General features: G+C 36.3%; 2 protein-coding genes and 1 long non-coding RNA gene across 7 annotated transcripts in view; 2 read left to right on the top strand and 1 right to left on the bottom strand.

Annotated features, from left to right (window-relative positions):
* Nucleotides 1–12,778, bottom strand: part of LOC127860737 (coiled-coil domain-containing protein 178-like) — a 127,521-nt gene that overhangs the window by 68,293 nt on the left and 46,450 nt on the right. The window lies entirely within an intron of this gene.
* Nucleotides 1,027–4,873, top strand: LOC127860739 (uncharacterized). 5 transcript variants are annotated; one of them, XR_008039909.1, is made up of 3 exons: nt 1,027–1,349; nt 2,802–3,035; nt 4,392–4,873. XR_008039909.1 is itself a non-coding variant. In XM_052399016.1 (3 exons), the coding sequence occupies exons 1-3, from the start codon at nt 1,627–1,629 to the stop codon at nt 4,632–4,634; spliced, it is 513 nt and encodes a 170-aa protein (XP_052254976.1). In that variant the 5' UTR covers nt 1,419–1,626; the 3' UTR covers nt 4,635–4,873. The 5 variants fall into 5 exon arrangements, 3 of the variants coding, with proteins under 3 accessions (XP_052254976.1, XP_052254977.1, XP_052254975.1); XM_052399016.1 differs by lacking the exon at nt 1,027–1,349 and adding an exon at nt 1,419–1,662; XR_008039910.1 differs by lacking the exon at nt 1,027–1,349 and adding an exon at nt 2,057–2,382.
* Nucleotides 5,008–10,062, top strand: LOC127860740 (uncharacterized). Its single transcript, XR_008039911.1, has 2 exons — nt 5,008–7,048; nt 7,194–10,062. It is a non-coding gene; the product is annotated as an uncharacterized LOC127860740 (long non-coding RNA).

Below are 12,778 nucleotides of genomic sequence, written 5' to 3'. Positions count from 1 at the left end.
TTTGAACATTTTATTTTTAATAATGAACTAATAATTTACTCACTACATGTCATGCTAAAAATGATATATCCGTGGGTATTGCACCACGCTTTATAAATAACTATTTCAATTTTTCAATTCAATGCATGGGAAGTATATTGGCAAATGATGAAAGATGAGTAGCGTATGTTGTTACCGCGTTCTGTCATAATAAAAAAGTTTAAGCTTTCGACAACAAAAGATTCAAGAAGAGGCATCATTTAAAAATAGCGCGCGGCAATTTTAAACTATAGATATTGTCGAGAAGATACTAAAATTGACCCTTGTAATTGATTTTGAATTTATTTGATACTGACTGAAAATTTTAATTGATCTTTGAAATATTGCTTTTCTTATAATTATTTATAACGTCGTTATTATATCAACATCAGCAGTAAATGTTTTTCAATCTAGAACGATGTTCTATCTATTTTTAGTTCAAAGATGGTGAAAGTTTTCAAATTTAATTTTGAATAAATGTTTTGTTTGCAATTAGAATCATGTTCAATATATTATTGTGATATTTTAGTACTAAGGTTATTCATGAATCACTCTTGAAATGATGATGCGGTATATCTTAGTGTGATTCAGTTAATATCTTATAACTTGTGAATCCGGTTTTTGGCCTGGGGCGAAGCCCCTAGGCCAAAGTAGTTAAACCGTTTTTTGAAGTGAGCTGACTTGGCTGGCTGCCAAAACAACCGCGAATGAATGAATTTGGAAAAGTCCGATTTACCACTTGGCGGTCATTCATACGCAATCAAAGAAGAGGGACCTATACAAACAAATAGGTCCCTGCAAAGAAGTTCTCAATTACTCGCATTATGAATACATAACATCACTTTATAACATGACAGTGTCATAAAACGTGTAAAAAATATTATTGAAGCAAAATTCCTAAGCATTGGATACGGCATAGTTTTTATTATTGTTTGCATATTCATGCGAGAATCTCACTTCCGTTTTATGAATGAAATTCCATTTTGATGACGATGTTCTACGTTTCTAATCACGTGACCAATTAGTGGCATTTGATTGGTTTACTTTTAATGAAACGCAAAACAACATACAACTGTTAGCAATTTTTGTATTCTTTTTCTTTTAAATGTCTGCAAACGTGACGACGGTTGGGGTTTTTGGTTGTGTAATTTGAATGTATTGGATTACGGCGAAATGTGTAAAAAGAGTGTGACTAGTGTCCACTTTTCGATTATAATTTTATAAGAAGTTGACACTGGCTCGATGGACTGCCGACTGCGACAATCAAAGACACGGTTGATCAGCTGTACAAAGGCGTAAAACCTCTTGTATCTTGATCATTTTGGTGAGAAGTAAGTAAAATCCTTTCTTTCCGATTTCCTTGGTATCGGGGGCTTCCGCCCCCAAAAACCCCGCGTTTTGATGGACTAAATGAATAAACATAGCGGACGAATTTTGTTTATCATTTTCTTAGCAACGAAACGTGCACCTGCTGAAAAGTTTTCTGGAATATGCACCAACATGTTAAACCTGTTCAAACATGGTTACAAAATAGTCATCTGCCATATTTTGGATGGTGATTTTATGCATTTGTAACTAGCACATTAACCTTACACCGAACACAAAAACATGTATGTTTCCGGTTACACGCTTAAAACAATGAGGGTCAGTAAGTTTGGATATTTTTTTATATTTGGTTCGAAAATGTTCGGAATTTTTTGATGTTCGTACTCATATTGTACCAACACGATTCAAATAATTTAAATGAAAGTTACAAACAAAACAAATCAAGATATTACAGATATTACAGATACTGACCATCTTGTGATAATCAAGTACTGTTTCACACTGGAGGTTACCGCACAAAACAAATCAAGATATAACACATACTGACCTTCTTGTGATAATAAAGTACTGTTTCACACTGGAGGTTACGATTTCATTTAATAAAACACAGAAACATTTACATTTAAATGAATGCAGAGCTGTCAAGCTTCGCATCGAGGGAACGATTGGTTTTTATAATTAAATAATTAAAAAAAACTACCGGAAATTAAATCACAATAATTTGAAATAATGTTTAAAATGTATTAACATTTTATAACAAGTCTGGTTGTATTAGATATAAACATGACTCTGCCTTGTCATTGGATTTTTTCCCCTACCCTTAATTCCAAAATGGTGGAAGATAATGGCAGCTCTGCCTTCTTGTTAAGCCACTACGCTTGAGCAGACGGCCATTTTCAAAGATAGCGGCGTGGTTTAAACTTCAGGCCTTTTAAGATCTACATAGGGACCAAATAGTGTCAAACAATATCGTTGTTGTCCACTCGCGATTTTTTTATAAAAGAATTGCAGTCACGGGTAAACTCTGACGGTCGATCGGTAACAGGAAATAAACATAATTTTTGTTAGGCCTTATACAATTAACTCTCCATTAAAACAGCTCGTAATGACTAATCTTAACCCTTTTACACTCCATTTTTAGCTCATCTGAGCACAACATACTCATGGTGAGCTATTGTGATCGCCATTTGTTTGTCGTGCATCATGCAGCGTCAACATTTACCTTGTTTACACTCTAGTGGCTACATTTATTGTCCATTCTTAATGAAACTTGTCTGTGGGTGTGTCTGTCCGAATATGCTGCGTCGCGTGAACCTCCAAAATGCTTGAGCTAAAGACATGCAACTTAACAGGAATATTGGTCAGCATGTTGTATATCCTTCAAGTCATGCACACCATTACTGACAGCTGTTGTCATTTTGCCATTAACTCAATATGTATGTAATCATGTTATACAGGATGAAGAAGAGCGTGACATCCTGGTAGGAAAGTCGAAAAGTCCGACAAAGATGAGATCAATTTACATACAGGATGCAACGGTGGACAGAGTAAAAGTGGCTTTGTGGAGAAACACCAACAAAGACGTCAGAACTGGGGATTACGTCAAAATCACTGATTTGACAATACACACTTACCAAACAAAGTACACAACTGAAACCAGCTTCAATTCTACCTACACAACTTCAGTTACTGTAAGTAAATATTGTTACTGCATACTTTAAGGATTTTTCAAATAATTTAGCTAAGATGCACTTATGGTGGGCAGAACACCATGACAAGTTGCCTATTTTTGTGCCCCCCCCCCCAAAAGAAAAACCCTTGTCCGTCTGTTTGCTGTTCTTCTGTGCGTCTGAGTAAAGTTTGTGATATGCATATCTACACAAGTATAAGACCTTCACCCTTGAAACTTAATAAGATTATTGCTTAACACGTAAATTTGTGCACCTGTGGTTTTCCATTTGCTTTCAATATCTTAAAGCAGAGTAATGGCTCTCAACTTAGTAAAATTATACTTTAAAAAAGTTTGCGCATATCTATTAAAGTATAAGACCTACAGTCTTGACACTTCAAGAAAGAAAAGACCTACAGTCACTGTCTTGAATCTTTTTAGCATTATTGCTCACTATGTGAAGTTGTGCATCTGAGTTTTTTTTATGCCCCCCTTCGAAGAAGAGGGGGTATATTGCTTTGCTCATGTCGGTCTGTCGGTCCGTCCACCAGGTGGTTGTCAGACGATAACTCAAGAACGCTTGGGCCTAGGATCATGAAACTTCATAGGTACATTGATCATGACTCGCAGATGACCCCTATTGATTTTGAGGTCACTAGGTCAAAGGTCAAGGTCACGGTGACCCGAAATAGTAAAATGGTTTCCGGATGATAACTCAAAAACGCGTAGGCCTAGGATCATGAAACTTGAAAGGTAGATTGATCATGACTCGCAGATGACCCCTATTGATTTTCAGGTCACCAGGTCAAAGGTCAAGGTCCGGTGACCCAAAATAGTAAAATGCTTTCCAGATGATAACTCAAGAACGCTTATGCATAGAATCATGAAACTTCGTAGGTAGATTGATAATGGCTGGCAGATGACCCCTATTGATTTTCAGGTCACTAGGTCAAAGGTCACGGTGACCTGAAATAGTAAAATGATTTTCAAATGATATCTCAAGAACGCTTATGCCTAGGATCATGAAACTTCATAGGTACATTGATCATGACTCGCAGATGACCCTTATTGATTTTCAGGTCACTAGGTCAAAGGTCAAGGTCACGGTGACCCGAATAGTAAAATGGTTTCCAAATGATAACTGAAGAACGCTTATTCCTAGGATCATGAAACTTCATAGGTAGATAGATCATGACTTGCAGATGACCCCTATTGATTTTTAGGTCACTAGTTCAAAGGTCAAGGTGACCCGAAATAGTAAAATTGTTTCCGAATGATAACTCAAGAACGCTTATGGTTAGGATTAATGTCTGATGCTGCCTTATCCCTGAAAGGTAATGTTTGTATTGCCATATGAAGTATTTCCTTATTTTTCCAGAAAGTCGAACAACCAACTGTACATGTGACGGTTACAGTAATAGGTGCCTGTGTACAAGATGACGTTACAGAACTTCTCCTCAGTGATGACTCTGTGAGGGCAATACCTTCACAATTATTAATGGCTGCCCTTCCACAAGAACTTGATGAAGACTTGGATCCAGAATCTTTCTTTGCAGAGAGAAAAACAAACTTAAGGCTGCAATTAAAAGGATCAGAAGTACTTTCAGTGATACTTCAGTAAACTGTTATACATATACATGACATTATTCAGCATTCCTAGTTTACCTTGTTTTTCATAGTGTTTTTTTTATATAAATCTACTACTTTTTCATACATTTTACAACAAGCTCCTACTTTTCCTAGTTATGCCCCTCTTCGAAGAAGGGGGATATTGCTTTGCACATGTTAGTGTGTTGGTCTGTCTGTCCGTCCACCACATGATTGTCTGATGATAACTCAAGAACGCTTAGGCCTAGGATCATGAAATTTCATACGTACATTGATCATGACTGGCAGATGACCAACTATTGATTTTGAGGTCAATGGACACAGGTGAAGGTCATAGTGACTTGAAATAAGAAAATGGTTTCTAAATGTGACTCAAGAATGCTTACACTAGGATCATGAAACTTAATAGAGACATTGATCATGACCAGCATCTGACCCCTACTGATTTTCAGGTCAATAGGTCAAAGGTCAAGGTCACAGTGACCTGAAACAGTAAAATGGTTAACTGGAAATAGCAAAATGTTTTCCGAATGATAACTCAAGAACGCTTACCCCTGGGATCATGAAACTTCATAGGGGCATTGATCATAACTGGCAGATGACTCATTGATTTTCAGGTCACTAGGTCAAAGGTCACAGTGAAACGAGGCAGTAAAGTGGTTTACTGGAAATAGGAAAATGCTTTCCAGATGATAACTCAAGAAGGCTTACGCCTGGTATCATGAAACCATCACCACCTCCACCACCACCACAATGACAAAAAACGTATTCACACAATGGCTGCCGTTACAACTGACAGCCCATATGGGGGGCATGCATTTTTACAAACAGCCCTTGTTCTTTTTCAAGTAACCAGTCTTAAAAACTTTTAATGGGCCAAAAAATAATTTGGTTTTGTTAATTTAATGTCACCTGAATATGTATACATGTATTCATAGTGTTTTAAATATAGTGAACTTGTGTTTGCTGTAGGTATAATGGCATTTTTAACATACCTGAAATTACGCATATACTTGCTTGATTTTGTCATTTGCAAAGATTGCCAACATACAACATGAAGAAGTAATTAGGCAAAATTATTTTTACAATACTTGAGGCTGAACCCTACACATTCAGTTTAATTGGGTCTAGCCACTCATTAGTTATCAATAAGAAAGCAGGGAGATTTAATATTTGAGTTTCATCTACAGATCATGAGATGTAGCATTTATAGGTACAGGAAAAGACTCGACCTTGTATAAATGCAAAGGATCTTTCAGTTATAAAATTAGAAGTTTTAAAATTAAAAACAAGCTTGATCTTGTAAACAGAAAATCATTCATTGAGTACACGACTTTCCATTGATTAAATCAGGAACTCCTAACTTAAATTCTTCTAATTCATCATGTATGCTATTGGTTTCTCTTATATGATCCATAAGAATACTTGTAACATAATAAATGACTTGGTGCATATTTGAGGATGTTGACTGCAATCCACAGTCAATAAATTTGTTTGGTAGCATGTTATATTTAATACCTGACATACAGTTGTCCATTCTTATAAATGGTTAGTTTATTCATGTGATCAGCAAGAAAATTTACATGATCCATTGTTGTAGTGCCGAAAAGTCCTGTTGAAAGTTTATCTATGAAAAGCAAAAGTGCACTTTTACTACTCGATTAGATTATGGTTGATTAAAGAATGAGACTATAAATACTCGAAATTGTACACTTGTATTTTGCTCCTGTTCATTGTCTGAGGCTTTTTATTCGAGTCATCATGTGAGATAACATGTGACACGATTGATTGTTCACTTAACAAGCTTGAAGTGCAGGCACATCAAATTAATTTGTGTTCCTCTTCAATTAAAGCATGATGTCTATTTATTAAGAGGGTGTTATTTTCAACTGCTAATATGTAAAAGGTGATTTTCCTATAAAAGACTATTTTACATCTTAACCATTCGAAAATTTAAGTGCGTTTTCCTTTGTTATTTAGCCCTTTTACATTTACAGTACATATGTTAATACTCATACAAAAGACAGAGAATTACATGATGCTATTCTTGTTCCAAACATTTAAAAATCATTTTGTAGAACTAGATTATTATGCCCCCCTTCGAAGAAGAGGGGGTATATTGCTTTGCTCATGTCGGTCGGTCGGTCTGTCTGTCCACCACGTGGTTGTCAGACGATAACTCGAGAACCCTTGGGCCTAGGATCATGAAACTTCATAGGTACATTGATCATGACTTGCAGATGACCCCTATTGATTTTGAGGTCACTAGGTCAAAGGTCAAGGTCACGGTGACCAGAAATAGTAAAATGGTTTTTGAATGATAACTCAAGAACGCATACGCCTAGGATCATGAAACTTCATGGGTAGATTGATCATGACTTGCAGATGACCCCTATTGATTTTGAGGTCACTAGGTCGAAGGTCAAGGTCACGGTGACCCGAAATAGTAAAATGGTTTCCGGATGATAACTCAAGAACGCATACGCCTAGGATCATGAAACTTCATGGGTAGATTGATCATGACTCGCAGATGACCCCTATTGATTTTGAGGTCACTAGGTCAAAGGTCAAGGTCACGGTGACCCGAAATAGTAAAATGGTTTAGGATGATAACTCAAGAACGTTTACGCCTAGGATCATGAAACTTCATAGGTAGATTGATCATGACTTGCAGATGACCCCTATTGATTTTGAGGTCACAAGGTCCAAGGTCACGGTCACCCGAAATAGGAAAATGATTTTCGTATGATAACTCGAGAACGCTTTTGCCTAGAATCATGACACTTCATAGGTACATTAATCGTGACCCGCAGATGACCCCTATTGATTTTCAGGTCAAAGGTCAAGGTCACAGTGACAAAAATCGTATTCACACAATGGCTGCCACTACAACGGAAAGCCCGTATGGGGGGGATGCATGTTTTACAAACAGCCCTTGTTAGTTAATACTTCATTATGCAAAGTTATATTAAGCTTTGATGTTTAAAACCATCAACTTCCATGTTCTACAAGTTGTTAATGCATTGTATTCATTAAATTGATCTCAGCACTAAATACTTGTTCATTTTTTTCGATGGTATTGGTAACTCTGCCCTGCCTTTATTTAGATTGATCTCGGTACAATTTATAAACATTTCATTATCAATAGCACTTTGCTTTTTGAGTGGTTACTCCTCCGTTGTTATATGAATAATTTAGTGAAAATGTTAAATGTGTTTAAATATTGTTCCAAAATATTTTATAACACTCAATAGTGATGCCATCAGATTCCGGACTTTTGTTATTTGGCATTTTTAAACGAGCTTGTCAATATTCATATTCAGTTTGTAATCCTTCACATCATTGTTATCTTTTCCTTTAAAGCATAATGTGTTATATTAAACAGGTTGTTTTTTTCAACATTCTTTCGTTTATAGTTTTCCGCAAAATAGGCTTCTCCTATAATTTGACTTTTATTTGTTATGTCTTTGCCATTAACTACTAGTCTGTGTATAGTTTTGAGTTTGCTACTACGTTTTAAAATGTTTGCACAGTATTTTGTATTGTTTTCATTGTGTTCAACATGCTGTGCCCATGCTCAAATTAATATGCCGTTGAGGTGTGTGTGATAAATTCCTTCCATTATTTTTTTGGTGTGTGAAAATTTCCATCTTCAATGGAGGTGGTATAATTTGTGTTTCTTTTATGCATCTGTTTTTCAAGTGCTTCAATGACTTTTATGGCTTCATTTTCAAGTTTGTGTGTTTCTTTTTTTTTTTTAGCTTACCTGAGCACAACGTGCTTATGGTGAGCTTTTGTGATTGCCTTTTGTGTGTCGTCTGTCGTGCAGCGTCAACATTTACCTTGTTAACACTTAAGAGGTCATATTTATTGTCCAATCTTCGTGAAACTTGGTCAGAACATGTGTCCCATTAATATCTTGGACAAGTTCGAAAATGCTTCTTATTGTTGAAAAACCTGGGTGCCAAGGGGCGTGGCAGTTTTCCTAATATGGCTATTGTAAAACCTTGTTTAAGACTGTAGAAGTTACATTTTTTGTCCAATCATCATGAAACTTGGTCAGAACATGTGTTCCAATAAAATCTTTGACAATTTCAAAAATGATTCCGTTGGAAGAAAAACATGGCCGCCAGGGGGCGGGGCAGTTTTCCTATTAAGGCTATAGTAAAACTTGTTCACACTGTAGAAGTCAAATTTATTGTCCAATCTTCATGACTTAGTCATAACATTTGTTCTAATGATATTTTGATCGAGTTCGAATATGGACTAATTGGTTGAAAAACATGGCTGCCAGGTGGCGTGGCAGTTTTTCCTTAAATGGCTACAGTAAAACCTTCATAACACTCTAGAAGTCACATTTTTAGATCCTCACAACATGTTTCCCTATAAAATCTTAAATGAGTTCGAAAATGGTTCCAGTTGAATAAAAAACATGGCCGCCATTGGTCGTGGCAGTTTCTTTCGTTTAGTGTTTCGAAAAATAAGCTTCTTCTATCATTTGACTTTGATTTGTTACGTCTTTGCCATTAACTACTAGTCAGTGTATAGTTTTGTGTTTGTTTCTACGTTTTAAAATGTTTGCACAGTATTTTGTATTGTTTTCATTGTGTTCAACATGCTGTGCCCGTGCTCGAAGTACTATGCCTTAGGGCCTAACGGCCCTCTTGTTTTAAATGACGTGCATCTTATTGTTGTGTTAAGTATCTTGCCTTTAATTATTTCCTATAAGGTGTTTGGATTTGCGTCTTTGTTATCTTAAATTGTATTGGTTATTACCTGTTATATTTGTGTTTCATATTGTGTATTTTTCAAAAGCTATTATTTACTTTTATAAAAAAAAGGAACATTTTGAATAGCATAATTGAAAACTACAATTTCATAAACATATGGCATACAGTTAATCATAATGAAAGAAAATTCACCTGCCACTCAAACACAAAACCAGCAATATTTTGGAGTAAGATTTTTTTTAATATGCGAGTCTATTTGCAACATTATCGACACATGCAACATAAAACCAGGATTTATGACTGATCACTCTGTAGTTGAACTTTAACTGCATGAAATACAACCTGAAATAGCCCAAGGTACTTTAAAGATTTCCATTTCTTTTATCTCTAATAATGGGTTAAAAACAATATTGAAATCCTCTCCGACTATCTATGTTCGGACCATAAACGTTCATTAATGTTAATTGTGTTCCGTGTATTTTTATTCCCCTCTTCGAAGAAGAGAGGGTATATTGCTTTCCTCATGTCGGTCAGTCCGTCCGTCCACCAGGTGGTTGTCTTAGACGATAACTCAAAAACGCTTGGGCCTAGGATCATGAAACTTCATAGGTACATAGATCATGACTCGCAGATGACCCCTATTGATTTTGAGGTCACTAGGTCAAAGGTCACGGTGACCCGAAAGAGTAAAATGGTTTTTGAATGATAACTCAAGAATGCATATGCCTAGGATCATGAAACTTCATGGGTAGATTGATCATGACTTGCAGACGACCCCTATTGATTTTGAGGTCACTAGGTCAAGGTCACCCGAAATACTAAAATGGTTTTTGGATGATAACTCAAGAACGCATATGCCTAGGATCATGAAACTTCACAGGTAGATTGATCATGACTCCCAGATGACCCCTATTGATTTTGAGGTCACAAGGTCAAGGTCACGGTGACCCGAAATAGTAAAATGATTTTCGAATGATAACTCAAGAACGCTTTTGTCAGGATCATGACACTTCATAGGTACATTGATCGCGACTCGCAGATGACCCCTATTGATTTTCAGGTAACTAGGTCAAAGGTCAAGGTAACAGTGACAAAAAAACGTATTCACACAATGGCTGCCACTACAACGGACAGCCCATATGGGGGGCATGCATGTTTTACAAACAGCCCTTGTTATATCTATACTTGCTTGTCTGCCAATCATTATTACGTTCAAGTAATCCACTGTTATTCCTCTATGACTTTTACTCAGACAAGCGATGCATTGTTTATTGGTATGTTGTCCGCTAAGATAAATATCTCCGTCCCAACCACTTTTCAATGTTTTTTCTTAGGTATGTTTTAGGTGACTTTCCTGTATAAAAAAGACTTATATAACCTTTTTTTGTCCAACCATTTGAAACTTTTTGTGCAGTTATCTTTGTTTTTTAGCCCTTGTACATTTACAGTACATATGTTAATACTCACACAAAAGAACGAAAATTGCATGATACCATTCTTGTTCCAAACATTTTTAAATCATTTTGTAGAGCTAGATTATTAGTTAGTTCATTATGTCAAGTTATATTAAGCTTTGATGCTAAAAACAATTATCTTCCATGTTCTACAGGTTGTTGAAACATTGTGTTTATTAAATTGATCTCAGCACTAAGTACTTGTTCATTTATTACGATGGTATTGGTAACTTTGCCCTGCCTTCAGATTGATCTCAAAACCATTTTCAAACATTTCATTATCATTAGCACTTACCTTTCAAAATGCCACCATTGTCATTATATTGACTGAAAATAGTCTACCAGTCACACAACTTAATTAATATCTCCCTTTTTAGCTCGACTTATAGAACAAAGGTAGACGGCGTCCGCGTTTGTTTAGTTGTCTGTAATGTCAATTTCCGCAAAGACTATCAAAGATATCCTCTTCAAACTTACAATACTTGCTCAATTTCGCCTGTTTAGTCCATACTGACAAGGCTGGACCATGCTCTAACTTTGTGGTTCATGATTGGATTTACTTTATTTTTGTCCAAAACTCATTTACTTCAGTTTAGTCACTACACTTCTTACCAAGCACCCTAAATCTAGCCCCAGGCCTTCAGCGCCTAGGGCGCTTTGATTTTTCTTATGTTCTCCGCAAAATTTTGTTTCATTATTTTCATCTATATTCGGACCAAACTTTTGCGGTAGAAAAGGCACGTAAAAGATCAATTTGGTCCCCCTGTGTGATAATTATGCGTTGCAAAACAAGATGCCTCAATACTATATTCAAACGTGGTTTCTTCAACAAAAACATGTGCTTAAAAACACAACATATTTTGGTATTATTGATCTATTCAATAGTTTTACAGCTAGGATAACACGGTCTTCTGGTGGTTTTAACATAAAATAGGCCTTAATTGAGGATATTGTATTGTTTTACTTGTCATCAATAGTAATGCAATTCAGTTAGTCTTCACTTAATAACTATTGTTGCATGAATTGGTTTTATCAAGAACCCGCACTTTATCTTTTGGCGTACGATCATTCATTAAAATAGCCTATAAGTCGACATGATACTTTTGCGGTAATAAATTCGAGACTCGATAAAAGAGTTATCCGATTACAAACTCATATCAGAATGTGCAGTTTGAAAAGGAAATGAAATGTTAGATGAATTAATTTACATAATCAGTTTTGTTGTTGACCCCAACGTCCTTTATTTAATTATATCATCAACATTTTTAAGTGTTATAAACGAGTGTGTCATTGTTATATTACGGAATCCGGATAATGCCATCCATAATATCGCCCTTCTTTCATCAAGGGCGACACTAGACACACGAAGCGATACACGATATTTTGCGCGACACATGATATTTTGCGCGATACACGAAGCGACGCGCGAGAATGTACCACGAAATATCGCCCTTGTGTAGGTAGCCCAAAAGGCGAAATATCGTTGTAAATATCGTGTGTCGCTTCGTGTATCGCGCAAAATATCGTGTGTCGCTTTGAGTATCGCGCAAAATATCGCGCAAAATATCGTGTGTCGCTTTGAGTATCGCGCAAAATATCGTGTCTCGCGTTCAAAGGGCGACACACGAAACACGAAGCGACACGCGATATTTTACGCGACACACGAAGCGATATACGATTTTTTATTATTCAAATATCGCCCATATTATCCGAATCTCGTGTATCGCGTTCTAATTTCAGACCGCGGCACGCGACACACAAAGCGATACCCGATATTTTGCGCGATACACGAAGCGACACGCGATATTTGTACTGTTCAAATATCGCTGTATTAATATCGCATGTCGACTCTCGCGTTTTTAAACACCACGCCATGAACACGAAACATAATCAAACGCTTTGTGTAATAAGAGTTATTTCCCTTTGTTGTTTTAGTTGATGTAAATTGTAATGGCTATATCGTAGATACCACG

Source organism: Dreissena polymorpha, chromosome 15, assembly GCF_020536995.1.
Source record: "Dreissena polymorpha isolate Duluth1 chromosome 15, UMN_Dpol_1.0, whole genome shotgun sequence".
NCBI lineage: Eukaryota > Metazoa > Mollusca > Bivalvia > Myida > Dreissenidae > Dreissena > Dreissena polymorpha.
The sequence above is the reverse complement of the archived record's forward strand: the minus strand, read 5'-3'. Positions and strand labels throughout refer to the sequence as shown.

What these genes read in the sequence shown, in the direction of transcription:
- LOC127860739 (XM_052399015.1), top strand. Translation starts at nt 2,666, where the DNA reads ATGCTTGAGCTAAAGACATGCAACTTAACAGGAATATTG. An exon ending in GCAACTTAACAGGAATATTG is followed by an intron (nt 2,705 to 2,801) that starts GTCAGCATGTTG and finishes CATGTTATACAG; the next exon opens with GATGAAGAAGAGCGTGACAT. An exon ending in CCTACACAACTTCAGTTACT is followed by an intron (nt 3,036 to 4,391) that starts GTAAGTAAATAT and finishes TTATTTTTCCAG; the next exon opens with AAAGTCGAACAACCAACTGT.